Raw genomic sequence first — 21,357 nt, 5'->3', positions numbered from 1 at the left:
AATTTTCCTTCACAACTAGAAATTCCTGTTTTCCTTAATGGGAAGTCCTTGGCAGACATCCATATTGGGGAAAAACTAACAGAACTACTGCCTGCTATTATACCAGCCCACTGAGGCATGGATGGTTGAGGGTCCCCCAAAAAACTGTCCATCACCTCATATACATAGATCCTACTTCTCCATAATGTGACACAATACAGATAAAACAAACAAGATTAAAGGTCAATATAGAAAATAATGCCTTTATTAGTGCACAATCCTAAGTAATGTGAAGCAGAGTTAAAGGTAGTGACTTGATGGTACAAATATCAATTACAACTGTCATGGGAGATCAAAACCTTCCATGAAGAACCTAAGCCTTCCTTGCAAGCCTCCAGCTAAACCACCACTGTGTTCATTTGGCCATAAAGGAATCGTCACACAACAAGATCCCTCAGCAAACAAAATAAATGTGTCCTAATTGTATGTGCTACTCAAGATTTTCCTCAGAAGGGAATACAAGAGACCTGATGACTTGCCTTAACATGTCAGGATAGTTTTTCCCAGAGTGAAGGGAGTAGAGGGAAATGGCATCTCTAAGACAGGGTGGCAATGATTTCACTCTGCCCAAGGTCCTGTAGAGTCTACAATGTGCAGAGCAGCTCTTGTCATCCTCACCCCATGTGTAACTCATGGGGAATTTCACCCACTGGTTATCTGGAAGTATGAAGTTCCAGTTCAGACACATGAATCCCTGAGGCTCTCCAGTATGGATATACTGAACAAAACCATATTCTATTCAGGTCCAAGGCTGGTTCCAAGCAGGGACTTTGTGCTGCTAAGTAAGGTTGGCTCTTGGTCTGCAAGCTTTCCCAAATTTACTACCACAGTGGGGGCTGTGTGTACTGTCATACTTTTGATAAAGGAGATTCACATTGTGTGAAATATTTCCATCTTTTGCTACATTCATAAGGCCATTCTCAGGTGCGAACCCTGTCATATGCACTTAGAAGAGTTCGTTGGGTAAATCACTTGCCACACCAACCAGAATCACAGGTTTTACCTCCATGTGAATTATTTGGTGATGAATAATACTTACTTTGGGCACAAAGACTTTCCCACCTTCTTAAAATCTCATAAAGCCTTTCTGTAGAGTGGATTTTCTGGTATACAGTGATGTCAACACTTTGCCTCAGTGATGTGCCACATTCCTTACATTCATAAGGCCTTTCTCTAGGATGTACTGTCCAGTATACAGTAAGAACATGTACTTTCTTAAATGATTTCCCAAATTCTCTGCATTCATAAAGACTTTATCTAGTGTACTCTGTTGCAGAGTAAGAGAGCAGGCATCAAGATACAATTTCTCTGACTTGCTATGCTTATGCATTTTTTCTTTTTTGTAGTTCACACTCTCTATAAAAGCTGTATTTTTTTGGTCAGTGGATTTTCTTCATTTAAGCAACAAATATGCTGTTGGAATGGCTCAAATGGTAGACTGCCTATCTAGCAAGCGTGAAGCCCTGAGTTCAAACCCCAGTACTGCCAAAAAGAGAAAGGAAACCAAAAAATGGAGAGAGGTAGGGAATAAGAGATGGAGGAAGGAGAGGGAAGAGAGGGAGAGAAGGAACTCAGGAAGGAAAATGAAGGATTGGAGATATCACTCATAGGTAGAGCACTTACCTTGCATGCATGAGGCCCTGAGTTAGGTAAGTGAGGGAGGAAAAGGGAGGAAAGGAGGGAGGATGGGCTGATGGAGTGGCTGAAGTGGTAGCATGCCTGCATAGCAAGCACAAGGCCCTAAATTTAAACCACCAATAGAAATGAAAAGGGAGGGAGAGGGAGGGAGGGAGGGAAAGAGAGAGAAAGGAAACAAAGAACTCATACTACCTTTGCAAAGTGCATTGGCTGCTAATACTTAGGTGACTCACCATTCAAAATGACCAGAAACAACAGGTCAAAAATAGCTTAGGAATCCTAGTGAAGGTTGTTACAACCCAACAATTTCCCTGACACTTGACATTCAAATCTCTTCTCAACTGATGTCCTGTTCACATCCCTCCTGCAGGGTTTCTCTCAGTTTGGTTTTTCTCATGGTTGGGAGTCACCTTATATACAGTTTTAGCAACCAGGTGCAAAATGTCTTTATAAAGAATGGCACACATGTCACTGAGATAAGTCTACTAGGTGCACTGATCTGTCATTGTCTTGAAGTATTACACCTGTTCTTCTGGAAAGAAGAACACATCCCCTATTCAATGCCCACAACTGATACCACAGAAATGATGGTGAAATGCATACACAGTATGGGGGGAGTGGGGCCAAGGCTCACCAAAAGAAAGGTCCATAGGATTTCTTTGTTTTGGGACTGGGGGTTAAACCCAGGGAACTACATAGGGTAGGCATGCACTTTTACCACTGAACTACACCCTGACGTGCACAGAACAGCAGGTGGAAGCTGGGTCAATTCGCAGAAGGGGTTGTTTCATAGAACTGGGCCTCTAAAGACAGTAGAATCTGTCAACGTTTAACAGACAAGACATGAGGATGAGTTACAGTACAGGGAGGAGAGGCAGGGCTCTGCCATTTCATGGTACTGTTATCCATCAGAAGACATAAAATCTGCCCAAATCACCACAAAACCATATTCAGTAAAATCTTGCCAGTTGGTGACAAGTGAACTGTGTGGAAGACTGCTTGAGTCCAGGTTGGGGAAAAACAACTCAAGCTGCTTGAGCACAACTCAAAATCATATTAGGGTTTTCCTCACCGAGAGGTTTCTGGTGGTGAATAAGACTGACTGTGTGCTCAAACACGTTCTCACATTCCTCACTCATAAGTCTTTTGTGGACTTTCTAGCGTAAATTAAGGGACATTGTTTGAAGAATTTTCCTCATTGCCCACACTCAATATACCTGTGTCTGTGTGCACTCTCAGGTGTACCATAAGGGTACCTATTTCCTCAAAGGATTTTCCACATTCTATACAATTCTATGGCCTTTCTCCAGTGTGAACGCTTTGATGTTTTGTAAGACCAGATCTTCCCTTAAATGATTTTCCACATTCTCTACATTTATAAAGCCATTCTCCACTGTGGACTCTCTGTTGTTCAGTAAGTTCAAACCCTTGCTTAAAGGATTTCTCACATTCTCTGCACTCGTAAGGCCTTTCTCCAGTGTGGGTTTTCTGGTGTTCAGTTATATCACTTATGTACTTAAAAGACTTCCCACATACCCTGCACTCATAAGGCCTTTCTCCAGTGTGGACTCTCTTGTGTACAACAAGGGCATGTCTTTCCTTAAAGTATTTCCCACAATCTCTACATTCATAAGGTCTTTCCCCTGAGTGAACTTTCTGATGTCTTGTAAGACCAAATCTTCCTTTAAAGGACTTCCCACATTCTCTACACTCATAAGGCCTTTCTCCAGTGTGGACTCTCTTGTGTAAAACAAGGGCAGATTTTTCCTTAAAGGATTTCCCACAATCTCTACACGCATAGGGCCTTTCTCCAGTATGGCCTCTCTGGTGTACAATAAGGGAATTTCTTTGCGTAAAGGACTTCCCACAATCTCTACACCCATAAGGCCTTTCTCCAGTATGGCCTCTCTGGTGTACAATAAGGGCACTTCTTTGCTTAAAGGATTTCGCACAATCTCTACACGCATAAGGCCTTTCTCCAGTGTGAACTCTCAGGTGTATAATAAGATCCTTTTTTTCCTTAAAGGATTTCCTACATTCTCTGCACTCATAAGGTCTTTCTCCACTGTGAATTTTCCTGTGTTCTTTAAGTACGTGCAGTTGTGTAAAAAATTTTCCACAGTCTCTACACTCGTAAGACCTTTTTCCTGTGTGAACTCTCTGATGTACAGTAAGAGCAGAACTATTCTTAAAGGATTTCCCACATTCTCTACACTCATAAGGACTTTCTTCAATGTGGACACACTGGTACTGATCAAGTGAGTATCCATCTTGGAAGTCTTTCTCATGCTTCCTGTTCTTATAAAGCCTTTTTCCATTGTGGATTCTCAGGTTATAAAAAGTCACATTTTTATGGCTGGAAATTTTGCTACTGTTAACAAACCTGGAAAAACCTTTTCCATGGTTAAATGTCTCCTCTAATTCAGAATCATTTGTCCTCTCATTATTAGAAATGACCTGGGGCTTCGGAAGGTCAAAAAGAGTTGGGAAATCCTTCCAAAGGTCATTACAATTGAACAATTTCCCAGAAACAAAAAATTCACACATCTTCTCAAGTGAAGTCCTGTCCATGTCCCATTTCAAGGGATTCTCTGCAGTGTGAGGCTTCCGGGCTACACATGCACATTCTCTAGTCATGCACAGCTTCTGCACAAGTGGAGCAGCCATGTGTAAAATGTCTTTCAAGACAAAGGCACAGATGTCACAGGGGTGAATCTTCTCGGTGGATGGACCTGCCTTTGGAGCTCTCAACTGTGACACCTCTTCCAGACAAACAGTGTGCATCCATGCCTCCTTATCATCTACTCTATGTGCACAACCTAAAAGCAGAGAAAGCAAAATGAAATGCATACAGACACTGGTGGGAGCAAGGCCAAGCCATAATACTGCAAGAGTTGTAGGTTTTTTATTTACTGTAGACATGCTGGGGAAAAGCACAGGGCTTGCGTGTGGCAGGAATGCACTGCATCACGGATGTACAGATCCTGCACTATAGGAATGTTTTCAGAATGTGGAAGCAGGGCTCAATTTGCACAAGGGTTTGCTTCACACAACTGGCTTCTAAAGACAGTGGAATCTTGCAAACAGCACGGGACTGGAGGTGACATGGAGGACAGGGACGAGTGGCAAAATGCCTTCAGGTAATGCCACTCAATGAATTACAAAGAAAATGCCCCAAATCACTGCACAATCTTTGTTTTTCCTTTTTCCTGTACTGGGGCTTGAATTCAGGGCCTACAGCTTGAGCCACTCCACCAGCCCTTTTTTTGTTCTGTTTTTTCGAGACAGGGCCTCCTGAACTATTTGCGTGGGCTGGCTATGAACCGTGATCTTCCTGATTTCTGCCTACTGAGTAGACATGATCACAGGCATGAGCCACCATTGCTTGGATTTCCACACAATCTTGTTCAATAAAATTCCATCAGCTGCTGAGAAGTGCATGCTGTATAAAAGACTGTCTGAATAAGCACTTAGTAAATATGACAATGTGCCCCGGTACAAAAATTGGATAATAAAATTTCTTTAAATTGACTATGTGATGTATATGAAAGTGAAACAATAAGAATGTTGAAATGACTCTACGAAAATGGGGAGAATTGAAAAAGGAGAAAGATGGGGATGGTGGTGAATCTAACTAAGATATACAAATTGTAGAAGTCACAATTCATCCCAGTATAATTAGTATAATATGCTAATAAAAAAGACCTAAATTTAGAAAAAAAGCCTGAGGTACATTGTACAAAAAGCTAAACCTGCATATGGACAATATTGAAGGATATGGTCTCATATGAAAACATATTATGTGTGGGTCACTCATGGAGAACAGTGCAGAGGGCAGAGTGCATTATATGTAGAATACTAAAGAAATTAGACAATTCCTAGTGAAACAGAAACAGCTCAGATGTCATGACCTCCATCAGTTATTCCTTAATTGTATTAAACATTTCTGAGATAATCTTTCCGTGTCTATCTGATGTAGCTATCAGGATATTTTGAGCACCCCACTCGCACAGTCTGGGAGAGGTACACAAACTGATTTCCTACAGATATAGGAGACGTTACCTATCAGCAGTGACCCTGGGTAACTCAGCACTCAAGAGAATGGAGGAAAACACCAATATTACAAAGACGACTGGAAGGCGGTCTGACATAACAGTAAAATGGCCAGGCCAGGTAATCAGCAATGCCTGGTGATTATCATGCACACAGCTGTAATGAAATGTCAGGAAAAAGAGGCATAATAAGGCATACAGATCTGAGCAGGTATCCAGTCATGGAGGAGGTGAGCAAGGCAAGACCTATTAAGTACTGTCAAACACCCCCCTGCCAAATCTGTACTTATACTCATTATAACAGCAGCTGTTAGAGAGCTCAGGGAAGTGCACCCACCTCAGCTGTAGCAACCACAACACACCCACACAAAAAGTGGGTTAGTTAACATAGCCCAACACCTAGCATTGAAGAGACATCTGCTCTGGGAAAAAGATGAACAAAGACCAGAGTTTGGGTGAGTGTGAGGGACTTACCTATGGAGGTTACAAGTGCAAAGTTCTCCAGCATCACATGGAGGTACAGGTGCCTCTGAGCTGCATAAAGGAACTCCCATTCCTCCTGGGAGAAGGAAATGGCCACATCTTCAAAGATTCCACAGCCCTGCCATGGTTAGAACAAAGCATCTATGATGAGCTACTCTCCTAGAACTTATTCCATGTTGATATAACCATTTCCTTACATCCCTCAGCTGGTACCCCATGTGTCACTCTCACCACCTCAGAGAGGATATCAGGTGCAAAGCTCTGGAGACGGAGTCTCTCCTCTATGCATATTTGATCACTGTTTCCTCCAACACCACAGGTTGGAGGTGAGCAGAAAGACACAATCTAACTCCTGGAATGGGCATACTAAGCTGTATCAACTCATGTCAGTCAACTGCACAAATGTTCTCCGCGTGGTGTTGTTCAGAGATAACCATATGTGTGCTCCCCTTCACAGGACCAGCATTTCCCCTGATCTCTCCAGGTGCATATCACCTTTAGTCCATAGCCCTCTCTCACATAATCCTCACCTATTTTGAACCTCTAGTGCAGCAATCTAGGTACTTCTCTGCCCTCCTTATACATTTCAGCACACACTATCCAGAGTGGTTGGTGCAAATTGGACCTAGTTGTGCCCCCTGTCAGAAAAAACCCATGCAGTACTCTGAAGGCTATGATGCCTGTGCTCCTACTTTTCCACTAAGAATTGTCATTGATCCCCAGACTCCCATGGTCCACACCACTAATGGTGTACTTGATGTCTCTCACCAATGACAGCATCCTCACCTGCTATCCTTCACTCAAAACCTTGTCCCAGTCACCTTCCACATAGGCAAGGGGCTTTCCTAGGTAACCACTTGGCCCCCAAAATTTAGGCAACCTGAAACTTCTCAGACACCTCAAGGGTTTTAAGAAAATTTCACCAAGCTTGTAGCTGTGTGAATAAAAGAACCATCTGTGGTTGAAGTGTCAACTTGCAGCAGTTACTCTAGGCCTCTGATTCCATCTCAGGCCTTCATACTTTGGAAGCATTGGTAACCTGTCAGACCATCTCTCTAACCCCTGTTTTTGTGATGGACACCAAGTGTACCCTGGTGTTGTACTTGAAAACCAGATTAGTCTCATCTTTCCAGGTTGGAAAGAGCACAATCAACAAAGGCATAGATGTGTTCCAAGGTAGACCCTGGCCACCAGCTTTTGCATGTCTCCATCAGGAATTTTCTCCAGAGTACATGTGTATACACACCTGCCCTCTTCATGTTTCTATTAATGCTTCCTGCAAGATTCATACTCTACATGGTAAAAATCCAATTTTTTGATATGTCCACTAACATTTTTCCTACAATAGACTATCTCTTCTCAACTGCTAAAAAATCCAGAAATCTTAGATTCACCGTTAACATTCACTTTTTTTCTTTACTCTTAAAATCAGAAAATCTGTGGTTAGCACAATTTACCAAAAAGGCCACTGTCTTTGGAAAGGACATTGAAGTTAATCCCTACATAAAGAAATAAACTGGGATGGAGATGTGCTTCAAGTGCTAGAAGCACCAGCATCACCAATAGGGGTAAAAAACAAAACAAAACAAAACAAAAAGCAACCTGAAATACCTTGAGATAACAAATCACCCACTGTTCTTTTTTGTTTCCGTTTCCCTCTTCATCTTACTATTAAAGCAACTTTGGGATAGCCAATCTACTTTTTGGTGTTTTTGCTTTCTTTAGTCATTCCCTGTATATAAAACCAGTTTCTTCAATCCAGTCCAATGGTACACTTATTCAATTTTACAGAATAAAGTGTTGCAGGAAACTAGAAGGTAAATTAAATCGACTTACGAACTTTAAAGGAAAGTGTTCTAAATTTGTTCCCTGACAACAGAAAGGCCTAATTAATCAAGAGATCCAGGATCCACCCACATTTTCCAATTTGTCAGCACCCACACTGCTCAACACACCAACATATACCATCTGGACCTTTCCAGGATCCTAATCTTCCTATTAACTCATTCGCACACCACAGCTGGTTGTCTTTGCTTTAGTCACAGGGAACCTTTAAGACCTGGGTAGAGTCAGATCCCTTTCCTTCTCTGTCCCAACCTCCCATTGCTTCCACCATCTTCACAAGAAAATCTTAACTTTCTATAGAGCCATTCCAGGCCCATGTGCTACTCTCACACTCACACTTCCCATGAAAAGAATACCCTACAGTCCCCAGAAACAGTTCAGCCTCACCTCCCTGCATTTGCATTCTGACACCGATTCCTCGAATAAGGAATTGCTTACACTAAGTGTAAGCAATGTGAGCCACTGTGTGTTATGCAGTACAACCTTGTATGGAGGGTTTTACAAAGTCCCTAGGCTCAAGGGCTGAAAGAGTGGCGGAGAAATCCCAAACATAATCCTGAGATAGTGTGGGAGATCACAGGTAATGAGGGACTAGAACATCCTCCACTCAGTGCCAGTCACATATTTAGGGGTACAAGCTCTTTTATAGACAAGAAAGTTTGTGTTGAATGACAAAGAGATGAACAAAAAGTCCTCCACAAAGTTAGTCAGCCCCAGAGCCAGGAGGCCTGGATCATGGAATTATCTGAGCCTCAGTCCTCAGTGCTGACTCTTGTCTGCTCTGAGACACTGCACAGGAATCAACTTCCCTGAGCTAGAATATCATATTCTGCTTTCCTGAATCTTTTAACTGGAAGCAGTGTTAGGAAAACTTTCTGGACCTGGTACCACTTCTGTTGATAATACACCACAGTTCCTGGTACCTGGAAAACAAGGGTAAAATGGCTCAAGGACTAGCATGCTGTAATCTCCCTCAACAGAAATTTATGCACAGTGGTCTATGGAACACTCTCCAGTACCTCAAAAAACTCGCACCTAAATTGATGTCCTTACACATGAGGTCCTCCCCATATGGAACACAAGAACCTAAAATTTGGTGACAGTGGCAGGTACCTTACTAGGCCAAATATTCAGGTGCAGTCCTTGACTATGTGGCACAATCCCAAACCACTTCTGACAGCCATGGCACTCTACCACTGTTGTGTTGTAAGACAGCCTCTACTGTGGGACCTGTCCTCATGCCACTTCCTGGTAGACAACTTAGCTCCAAAAATCTGTTTAGCAGAATGACCCCTAACTGCTAAAATACTTGATAGGAGAGGGATACAGGAAGTCCCACTTATAACTACCCATCCAATCATGAAATGACCCTGTTCAGAAAGCTCATTGGTGCAAACACTTCAACAGGGACCCACAGAATTCTGGCCTGCAGTTTCTATGGCTGAGCCTAAGTGGACAGAATCAAGAGTCAGTGGAAATCATATTGGCAACCTACAGTAAGGATGGGACTTTTTTTTTCTTAAAGGGGCCACAAGCAGATTTCTGGAATGTTTTGTCTGTAGGTGGCCACCCAAAAGTGAGAGATATATCAATAATGCTAATTAAGATCAGTTTCTCTCGGAAGCTGAAGACATCAGTTCAGCTGCTTGAAAATATGCTACTGATCCAAAAGCAGACACCGCACACAGATTCATCCAGACAGTGTGAAGGCAAATGAACACTATATACTGATCTTCATTTGCTGTTGACTGAAGAGGTGAGTGACACTGGGACACTTTACAGAAACAGAAGGGATGATCCAAGGCCAGCTGGAGATCAACTGGTCCCACGGGTGTCACATTTGGCTACAGTTTCAAGACTTCAATAGGCCCACAGGGAACAAATCATACATGCAGCTCCACTTGTCATCACCAGCAGACAAGGTTATCATGAAGACTGTGTGCAAAGTAACAAGAGTTCAGGCCTGCTCATGAGTAACTGCTATCTCACATTTATGGGCCAGTGGAGGGTCAGGAGATCAATACTTTGCTTGTAGAAATGCCAACAGCCTCTCGTGGGATGTTTAATCTATGTTCACCATCTCTCCCAGGACTCCAAGTTCACTGCCTCACTCTTCCATCCCCTGCTCTCCCTCATGCCAACCTCTCTACCTCACAAGGGAGAACAGACTCTAGTGCCAAAGATGCTTGCTCTGAGCTAATGGTAGCATTGATCTCTGTGTTGTTCCACACCAGCAAGGAGATCAACAGACATCATCTAGATTCATTGCCTGGTATCCAAACTCAGAGGAGCTTCATGAGCTACTCCACATTTCTGTAAATCCTTGTATCATTCCCTCATAAAACCACACATCCCTAGGCATCTCCACCCACTGCCCACTTTCTAGGAATATCCTTGATCTTCCTACATGTATTTCAACACCAGACATCCAGAATACAAAGAAAATGGGAATTCAATCTAAACTGACCCCAGTGCACTGCCAGTCCCCACTGCCACAAACACCCTCCCATCCTGGTCTGGATGCCTTGCTGTCTGACTCTGCTCTTGTCTAAACCTCAGCCTCCAAAACCAGCTATGGATCTGAAACATCCTTGGCCCTACTCCACCTATGGCGCCATTCATGTCCTCTCTCTAGTCACAGACTTTCTCCCTCCAGTAATTCTCATTCTGCAATTAGACTAGGTGGTCTTCCTCCTCAGGCCCATTCACAGTAGCTTATGACCACCATGCCCTAAACAAATGCTTCCACTTCTTGAAAGACCCCAGATACACCGAGGCTCACCACAAAATTGGTGTCTGAACTGCAGCGAAAAAGCAAAGATCTTGGCTTCAGCATCACGTTGCTCAGTTACACCCAGACATCAGCATCCAAACAGGTACATCGCCCATGGCAGCATGACACCCTACCAGATCGTCCTGTCCCCACCGGCTTCAGTGTTCATACCTGCACATCATGTTTATAGCTCCCATCACCCACACCCGGGGGTCCTAGCTTGACCCTCAATTCACCTCCCTTTCCTGAACATTATGCGACTCTGCCGAGTTTAGATGATTTCTGTCTGTCTATCTCGTGCTGCAGAACAACACAAGGATCAGTCCTGCCATCATTGGGATCGGGCATTAGGGGTGGAGGAGCTTCCCCAACCTCACTTAGCAGTTTAAGAAATCTGGACGCCGCTGGCTGGAGGCCAGGCTCAAGTGGAAGCGTCCCTGCCTTGAAAGAGAAAAGCCCTGAGTTCAAACCCCAAGGACCTTAAAAAAAAAAAGCGGGGGGGGGGGGCGTACGGGTCAGCTGTAAAGCATTTGACTGCCGAAAAACGCCTAATCAGGAGCCCCAAACCAGGTTCTATCACTCAGATGGCCCGAGGAGGATTTAGCAGAGAAACCCGGCACTTACCTTATCCAGCTTACTCTGCGCGGAAGGCGCCATGGTATAACGCCGCTGCAGCTGAGACCCTGGCAAGGCCGTCACCACAGGTGTCCCTCGGACCAGCCGAGGTCCTCTGGGTTGTCCCAGCGGGACCTTGATCCTGATTCCACGTTCTTCTTCTCAGGAGAGACACGGAACGCCAAAATCACACAGTAGGAGCAACTCAGGGTGGTGCCGGAAGTCCCGCAGCAATCTCAGGCTGCAAACCCGGAGATGACTGTGTTCTAAATGCTCACTGGCTCAGCGCTGTTCCGTTCTTTACAGAGCATTCTGGGTAACGTAGTACCGACAGTTGCATGGTGGAGCATAGGAGCGCTGGTGACCTGCAGCCCCTGGAACAAAAAACTAGGGTGACCCTTGTGGAACCCGGCGAAAAGGCATATTCACCTTTCACACAAAGCTTTAAGTCAGCCTTTTCTTTTTCTAAACCCCTCCTCACGCAGTTTCTTGGCGACTACAACGTTTTCTGTCCCTGCATTGCACTGGGTCCACAAGAAAAGGGCTGACGGGGCCGCCTCTGCAGGAGGAGGGCTGGTGGGCGCCAGGGCGGTAGCTCCTGGAGGTCCCAACTAGGCCTGGGTTTTTGGAAGAGACTGAACCTTGCGCGGGCAGCGGGACAAATCTCTGAATCCCAAGGCAAGGCAAAGCACCAAGCAGGACACCCCGTGTTCACCTCCTGTGTTGGGCATTTGGCCTCTGGGGCAAAGCTGGATATAGCTTTACGCACTCAATTCTGAGCCCAGTTCCCTGACTTGTGGGCCAAGATGCCACAATCCCTCCAAGGTAATCAAACTCTGCTCCCCTCCCCCATCCTTCTTGGCCATGACTTTTCCCTTCCTAACTGTCCTTTCAGAGGTGCCATCTTTGATGGCACAATGGCTCCTAAAACTTCAAACACATCTGTTACTCCAAAGATTCTTGGTGCTGGAATATTGAGAAACACTAAAAGAATGCAACCATAGCTACCTTCAACAAAAGAGCCAGAGAAAAATAGCACGTATGGCTGGCTGCCCAGCCCCAATGACCTTCCTGATAATGTCCAGTACCTTTGCAGTCATTTTATTTCTAATGCCCATCTCCCTCCAACCTCCCTTTTCCCACTATAGGATGCTTAAAAATCCCAGCCTTTAAGACAGGCATGCTCTCACCCCTTTCAGAGTGTTACTCTGATGGCTGAGGGTACCTCTCAGGTCTCCTCTCCCTGATAAAGACCTGCTGCTTGCAAAGGTCGCAGATTCTTTGTCTCTCTCTCTCTCTCTCTCTCTGCTCTTCATTTTCCTTTCATTTGTTGCCAAAACCCAGGAGAGAGTTTCGAGTGGGGAGGGGGAGAATGCCCTTCTCAGGCTACTGCAATTCTGTGTCAATCCTCATATTGTCAGTGGTGCACCCCCATGGGGTCTCTGATCCAGAGCTTATATGGATGCCTAAGTTCCCAAGAGAGACATGGCCTGTGCCCAGCTCCATCCCCAACTGCCTGACCTCTCTCCAAAACTCTTTTTCTCTCCCTCCTTTCCCTCGTCACTATCTTCTATATGACACTATCAATATTATACTTCTGCTAAGCCTCTCCATCATGTTGACGGTTCTTTTAGGCATAAGGCGAGGGGCAACTGTCCCTTCTAATTGGACTTGAGCCCAAAAGTTATTGTTAGTCAGCCTTTTCCACCTAATAGCCACACTGCTCTGGGGCCTGACCTTTTGGTCAGACATAAGCCCCTAACTTCCTGTCCCTCTGCGACCTCCTGCAGGGCCCTTGGCTAATTCCACTCCACACACTCAACACTGGCTCCAATTTCTACAGGGACAGGTAAGACCTGGCCTCTCCATCTGGCACTCTGTGGCTCCTCAGTGTGTCTGACTCCAGCCATTCTAGCCTTTGCTTTTCCTATCTCTCCCCCTCTTTCTTACCCTCCGGCCGTTTGGCCCCCAGCGAGTCTGGCCACTGGCTACCCAGGTTAGAGATATCTACCTACTGCCACAGGTTCATTTTTCCAGTTTTGTAAGCTTTCTCCGGGGGCCACCCTAGAGAAAACTTCCTAACCCAGGCCATGGGCAATACCCAGTCTAAAATTCCCTCTGACTCACTCCTGGGTGTTTCTTACATAGTCTCACAAAATTAGGCCTAAAGAGTGATTTAAAACAAACCTCATCTGTTTTCCACTCAAATTTAGCCACAATTTGTGACAATTAATTGAAAAGATTAGATAACTCTTCAAAATGGCCTGAATTTGGCACTTTTGATCCCAATATTCTCCAAGATCTTGACAATTTTATTGTGAGAAATGGGAAATGGCAAGAGGCCCCTTATCTTCAGGTTTTCTTTTATCTCAAGTCCTGACCTTCCCTTTGTTCAAACCGCAGCCCCCCTCCAAGTCCTATTTCTTGATTCTCACCCCTCTCCCTCAGCTTCTGCTCCCAATCCCCTCCCATCAACTTTTGATCCAGATCCTGCTGACGAATCCCCTCCTTATCAATTACCCCACACCCCAACCCAACTTCTCCAAGCCCCCTTTCCTCTCCAGAAGACTCTTCCTCCCCTTTTACTCAAGAAGACCCTTCTCATACCTGATCCTGAACACACGCAACCACACTCCTGCAACTATTGACATCAACACATCCCCCTCCAACCCCCATTATTCCCCCTACAGAGGTGGCAGGTGTGGAAGGAACAGTCAGAGTCCATGTCCCTTTTTCTATGTTAGATATCTTCCAAATTAAACAACAATTGGTCTCCTTTTCAGACACTCCAACAAAATACCATAAGGGCCTGTGCCCTCTCATGGAGTGACATTTATAACATTATTAATGACACCCTCATTGGGGAAGAAAAGGAGAGAATATGGAAGGCAGAACTACACACTGACCAACTCCATGAATAGTTTCCCAATAGACATCCCTGCCCTGCCACTGAGGCAATACCAAAGACAGCCTCAATGGAGCTATAAAGATGAAAACCCCTCCCTCTTTCTTAATCACCTTAAAGAGGAAGGTAGCCTTGAAACATGGTCATAAAACATGGTAAACTGTCATTTAAAAGCTGTAACCTCGGACAGAGCTGTAAAGCATGAGGAATTGCCCATTAGAGCCATGCAAAAGTTCAGGACTGAGATGAAAGGCACCATGCAGAGATAAGCACCCATCCCCGCCCTTCTTTGTCTCTACTTGTAAATAAACTTTCCAAAGCAGTTCTCCCCTGCTGATCTCATCTAAACAACATTAGGTCCCTAGCTCACTATCAGCCCAATTAACCGAAACAATCTTAGGTGTCTAACTCACTGGTTAGGACACCATAACCTGAGCACATTTTTATAACCTGATGCCCTGCACTGCCTTTTAAATATCTTGTGAATCCTTTGTTCAGTGCTCAGACACAGGTACACGTCTGAGCCCGCTGGCGTAAAAATAAAATCTGAGTTCTCCACTCCTCTGAGTGTCACTTGGTTTCTTGTCTGACTATTCTGCCATAGCAACCTCATGGAGGCAATGATTAAATACACTAATTTAAACCCCACCTCCCAAGAGGGACATATTTTCTTACATCCCAACTTTATCAGTCAAGCAGCTCCAGACATCCAAAGAAAACCTCCAAAACTTGAAGAGGGCCCACAGAACCCCCAGCAAATATTAATAAACACAGCCCTTAAGGTTTTTAACAATAGGGATGAGGAAGCCAAACAATTAAGAGACAAAAGTACCTGCACAAAATACCAAATGCTGGCCTCCATCCTCCAAAACCAAAACCAGACACCCCATACTGCCCCCCCAAAAACCCACCCAAGGGACCTGGCAAACAGCCCTCTGAGGCCTGCTTCTGATATGGAAACAAGGGACACTGGGAAAAATCTTGTCCTAATCCATGTTCACCAACACTATTGACTCAGAAATCATTCCTGTCCCCGTTGTAAGCTTTATATGCACAAAAAGAGATATTGGCCTCAACCGCCTAGAAGTGGGACTAGGCCTCTTTACCTAGATTGGGACAGGATGGGCACCCAATTCCAAAAACTATCCACAGCTCTAAAAGAAAGCCTTAATAACATTGCCTTACAGATTTCTGCAATTCAAGATCAGATCGAATTGTTAATGGTAGTGGTCCTACAAAACAAGAGGGGATTAGATCTCCTCACAGCTGAAAAAGGCAGGCTATGTCTCTTCTTAGGGGAGGATAGTTTCGTTTTATCCTTTCCTTCTTTTGTACCCATGGCTCATTCCATTGGCGGTTCCTCTCATCCTTGTTTGTCTGGCTTTAATGTTTCTACTATGTCTTATTAATATCTTCCAGAGATTTTTACAGGAATGTATTACTGCCATTTCTTGGGCTACCTCAGGGGAGCAATTTAAAGCCATAATGCTTCTACAAACTGGCCAGGCTGGACAACTCCCTACATCATCCCTGGCCAGCAGGAAGTAGATAAAAGACTGATGATGCCCCTTATCATACATCTATCTATATCTATATCTATACCTATATCTATCTATCTATCTATCTATCTATCTATCTATCTATCTATCTATCTATCTATCCTGGAATACTGAGAAAAACTAAAACAATGCAAACATGGCTACCTTCAATAAAAGAGCCAGAGAAAAACAACAGGTAGGGCTGGTTGCCCAGCACCAATTACCTTCCTGATAATGTTCTGCACCTTTGACCATTCCCCCTTTGCAGTCATTTTTTCTAATGCCCATCCCCCTGAAGGGGATCCCACTACAGGATACTTAAAAACCCCAGCCTGTAGGAGAGGCACGCTCTCACCCCTCTCAGAGTGTTACTCTGATGGCTGTGGGTCCCTTTCAGGTCTCCTCAACCTAATAAAGATCTGCTGCTTGCAAAGGTCGCACATTCTTTCTCAGTCTCTCTCTCTCTCTCTCTCTCTCTCTCTCTCTCTCTCTCTCTCTTTCTCTCTCTCTCTCCCCCTCTCCCCCACTTCTTCATTTTCCTTTCACTTAGTCTACTCAGAGAAAGGATTCAAGGAATGAGAGAGAGAGGAAATGTAAACAGGAGGAAGTTTATTAGTGGAAAGCAAAAGAAAAATTCACTCTTCAGATGGGAGGAGTCAAGAAACAGCACTGTTCTTTGTTCACAAGACTTCAAGTTTTATTGGGTTTTGTGGACTTGAGATGGGGCAATCCTAAAAAACTGGTATCATTGACATCTTGAAACATAGTTATGCACCATTAACTCCTCCTGAAATGGATGGTAGGGACCAGCATCTATTGAGGACACAAAGCACAAGTTAAGCCCACCTAGAATATTGTTAAATATTGTTAAAGTACATTTTTGATAAGCCTTTTTCAAGCATCTTTTTTTGAAATTTTTTCCTCAAAATGTGGCAAATGTTGGGATGTGTGGAGACTTAACTCCCTGACACCTGCTAGACACTTCTCTAGGTCCCTGGATGCCTTGAGCACAGGACTGTAGCCACACAGCTGGAATGCTTTCATGCTAAAACCCAAAGCACAACTCCAGCTCCAGAAAGCCTTGTTCCAGCAAGAAGCATTTACCAGACTTCTGCGCAACAGAAATCCAAGTGCCACAACTACCACTTCTACCCAATAAAAGAATGGTGTGAATGATGTAAATACAATCCTTCATTAGCATAACAGTGTACCGGGACTGGTGCAAAAATGACAAGACCATTGTGATTGGTAGAGATACCCTGTTCCCTCCCACTTTTAGCTATATAAACAGGCTGCTCAACTCACTTTGAGAGTACACCCAAACACACTTTCTCCATTTGCTTACCCACCTTTGGTGAAAAAAAAAAAACAGAAGCAGTAGAGGGAGCATGGATAATTTTCTTTTGCAAATCAAGGCAGATGGGAATGACTGTGAATTAGGACGCATTTTACATTGGTGACCATCATAGCCCATGTGGGATGTACAGTAGTTGAGAACATATTCACTGTGTAAGTGGAGCTTCTGGTTACCCTGTGAAGTACTCAATTCATGTCAAGTTTGGACATCCTGCCAGAGTAGGGCCTGGATGTGGAGTATTCCACAGCAAGAGGTTCTCTGCTTCCAGTATAGGTGTACCACTGGACTGGATTGAAGAAATTGGTTTAATATACAGAGAATGATTAAAGAACGCAAAAATAACAAAAAGTAGATTGGCTGTCCCAAAGTTGCTTTGCTAGTAAAATGAAGAGGGAAATGGAAACAAAAAGGACAGTGGGTGATTTGTTATCTCAGGGTATTTCGTGTTGCTTTTTATTCTTGTTTTTTGTTGCCCCCATGATATTGGTGCTTCCAGCACTTGAAGCACATCTCCATCTCAGGTTATTTCTTTATGTAGGGATTAACTTCAGTTTGCTTTCCAATGACACTGACCTCTTTGGAAAATTGTGCTAACCCCATATTTTCTGATTTTAAGGGTAAAGAAGAAAAGTGAATGTTAAGGGTGAATGTAAGATTTCTATATATTTTAGCTGTTGAGAAAAGAAAGTCTGTGGTAGGAACAATTTTAGTGGCGATGTCAACAAATTGGATTTTTACCATTAAGAGTATGACTCTTTCAGGAAGCATTAATAGAAACATGAAGAGGGCAGGTGGGCATACACATGTACTCTGGAGAAAATTCCTGATGGAGACATGCAAAAGCTGGTGGCCAGGGTCTGCCTTGGGGATTGCAGTACAGAAGGGCAATCGTAACCATGGGATGATTGTGCTCTTACCAACCTTGAAAGATGAGGCTGATCTGGGTTTCAAGTACAACACCTGGGTGGGAGTGTCCTCCATCACAAAAACAGGAGTGTCAGAGATAGTCTGACAGGTTACCAATGTTTTCAAAAGATAGGGCCTTGAGATGCAATCAGAGGCCTAAATAACTGCTACAAGTTGGCATTTCAAACACAGACAGTTCTTTTATTCATTCATCTATAGGCTTGGTAAAATTTTTTATAACTCTTAAGGCATCTGAGAAGTTTCAGGTTGTCTAAATTCCGGGGGCAAAATTATTACCTAGGAGAGCCTCTTGCCTGTGGTGGAAGGTGACTGGGACAGATTTGTAATGAATGATAGCAGGTGAGGATGCTGTGACTGGTGAGAGACATCAAGTACACCATTAGTGGTACGGACCATGGGACTCTGGGAATCAATGAGAGTTCTTAGTGGAAAAGTAGGAGCACAGGCATCATAGCCTTCAGAGTGCTGCCTGGGTTGCTTCTGTCAGTGGGCATATATGTGTCTGATTTCTTCCAACCACTCTATGGATCATACATGCTGAGGTGTATAAGGAGGGCAGAGGAGCTCATATATTGTTGGTGTGGAGGGTGGAAATACGTGGAGGAATGTGTGTGAGAGAGCTATGGTCTAAAACGTGATGTGCAGCTGGAGGGAGCATGGGAAATACTGGTCTTGTGAACTTGCTATTGATGACATGAAACTGAAAAGTGAGCCCACATTTGGTTATCTCTGACTAGTACGATCTAGAGGACACTTGTGCAATTGACTGACAGGAGTGGATGCTATATGCCAATTCCTGGAGTTGGATTATGTCTCCTTGCTCATTTACATTTGTGCAGTTGGAAGAAACAATGATTAAATATTCACAGAGGAGCGACTGTGTCTCAGATCTGGTATCCTCTCTGAGTTGGTGAAGGTGAAACTTAGGGTAACAGGATGGGTGTAGAGGAATGGGTTATATCAACACAGAATCACTCCTAGGAGAGAAGCTTATCACAGATGTTTTGTACTAACCATAGAAGGCCTGTGTGACCTTTGATGATGTGAGCATCTCCTCCCAAGAGGAATGGGAGTTCCTTAATGCAGCTCAGAGGCACCTGCAGTTCCATGTGATGCTGGAGGTTGCACTTGTAACCTCCACAGGGAAGTCCATCACAGTCACCCATACTCTGGTCTTTGCTCATCTTCTTTTCCCCAGAAGCAGATGTCTCTTCACTGCTGTTGTTGGGCTGTGTTAACTTACCCACAGTTTTTGTTTGTGTGTTGTGGTTGCCACAGCTGAGCTGTGTGCATTTCTCTGAGAGCTCCCTAGCAGCTGCTTTTATAATGAGCACAAGTACAGATTTGGCAAGAAGGTATTTGACAGTCCTTAATAGGTCTTGCCTCCCTCACCTCCTCCATGACTGGATACCTGCTTAGGTCCATATGCCTTATTATGCCTCTGCATGATGATCACCAGGCGTTGCTGATCACTTGGCCACTGTACTGTTCTGTCAGACCTCCAACCAATCATCTTTGTAATATTGGTGTTTTCCTCCATTCTCTTGACTACTGAGTTACCCAGGGCCACTGTGTGTCCTATATCTGTAAGAAGTTGGTTTGTGTACCTCTCCTACACTGTGCGAGTAGGGTGCTCGAAAAATCCTGGTTCCTACATCAGATAGACATGGAAAGATTATCTCAGAAATGTTTGGTTAGGGAAACCTGATGGAGGTCATGACATCTGGGCTATTTCTATTTGATGAGGAAACTGTCTCACGTTGTTAGTGTTCTGCATGCAATGTACTCTGCCCTCTGCACTGTTCTTCAAGAGAGACCCACACCTAATATGTTTTGAGATGAGAACATATCCTTCAATTTTGCCCATCTGTAGTTCAAGCTTTTTGCACAATGTGACTCAGGCTGTCCTTTTTTTTTTTTAACTATATTTAGATTTTTTTTATTTATTAGCATCTTGTAGTTATACCTGGGTGAATTTGACATTTACAAAAGTGGATACAGTATATGCTAGTTAGATTCACCCCTCCCCATCTTTCTCCTTTTTCACCTGTCTCCCTTTTCAAAGAAGCATTTCAACAGGCCTCATTCATGTGTTTTTATATAGTATGAGGTTATCTTTTTTGGAAAATTTTTATTATTCAATTATTTTTGTACTGGGGCACATTGTGACAGTTACAAAAGTGCTTATTTAGATAGTCTCTTATACACATGCATTTGTCACCTGCTGATAAGGTTTTATTGAATAAGAAGATTGTGTGGTGAGCCAGGTGCTAGTGGCTCATGTCTGTAATCCTAACTACTGAAGAGGCAGAGATCAGGAGGTTCTCCGGGCAAATAGTTCCCAAGACCCTATCAAGAAAAAGACCAACACGAAAAAGGGCTGGTGGAGTGGCTCAAGGGGTAGGCCATGACTTCAAGTCCCAGTACCACAAAAAAAGACACAAAATCTCCCAAAATCAGTGCACATCTTTTGTGGAAATAGGTATCCTTATGGTACACCTGAGAGTGCACACAGACACAGGTTTATTGAGTGTACAGAATGAGGAAAATTCTTCAAATGAGATCCCTTAGTTTATGCAAGAAAGTTCACAGTGGGCAAAGGACTTATGAGTGAAGAATGTGTGAACATGTTTGAGCACACAATCAGTCTTATTCATCACCAGAAATTTCTCAATGAATAAAACCCTAATATGTTTTTGAGTTGTGCACATGTATTTTGAAAAACAGCTTGAGTTGTTTTTCCCCAAACCGGACTCAAGCAGTCTTCCACTCAGTTCACTTGTCACCAACTGGCAATATTTTACTGAATAAAGTCTTGTGGTGATTTGGGGGGTTGTTTTATGGCTGCTCATGGTTAATAGTACCATGAAATGGCAGTGCCTGAAGGCTGCTTGCAGAGGTGGCTGCCCTGCCTCTCTTTCTTGTGCTGTAGCTCATCCTCATGTTCTGTCTGTTGAAATTTGAGATTCTACTTTCTTTAGAGGCCTAGTTCTGTGAAGCAACTCTTTCTGCAAATTGACATAGCTTCCACATCCTGATCTATGCACATCAGGTTGTAGTTCAGTGGTAAAATACATGCCTACCATGTGTAGTTCCCTGGATTTAATCCCCAGCCCCACAAAAAAAGAATCCTATGGGCCTTTCTTTTGGTGGGGCTTGGCTCCAATCCTGCATAGTCTGTATGC

General features: G+C 43.9%; 1 protein-coding gene across 1 annotated transcript; it reads right to left on the bottom strand.

Annotated features, from left to right (window-relative positions):
• Positions 1–222: 222 nt before the first annotated feature.
• On the bottom strand, positions 223–11,699 carry LOC109701961 (uncharacterized). Its single transcript, XM_020187394.2, has 3 exons — positions 11,455–11,699; positions 6,204–6,330; positions 223–4,496 (listed from the first exon to the last, which is right to left on the bottom strand). The coding sequence occupies exons 1-3, from the start codon at positions 11,485–11,487 to the stop codon at positions 2,971–2,973; spliced, it is 1,686 nt and encodes a 561-aa protein (XP_020042983.1). The 5' UTR covers positions 11,488–11,699; the 3' UTR covers positions 223–2,970.
• Between the last annotated feature and the right edge of the window lie 9,658 nt (positions 11,700–21,357).

Source organism: Castor canadensis, chromosome 16 (assembly GCF_047511655.1).
Source record: "Castor canadensis chromosome 16, mCasCan1.hap1v2, whole genome shotgun sequence".
NCBI lineage: Eukaryota > Metazoa > Chordata > Mammalia > Rodentia > Castoridae > Castor > Castor canadensis.
Note: the sequence above shows the minus strand (reverse complement) of the source record. Positions and strands in the feature narration are given on the sequence as shown.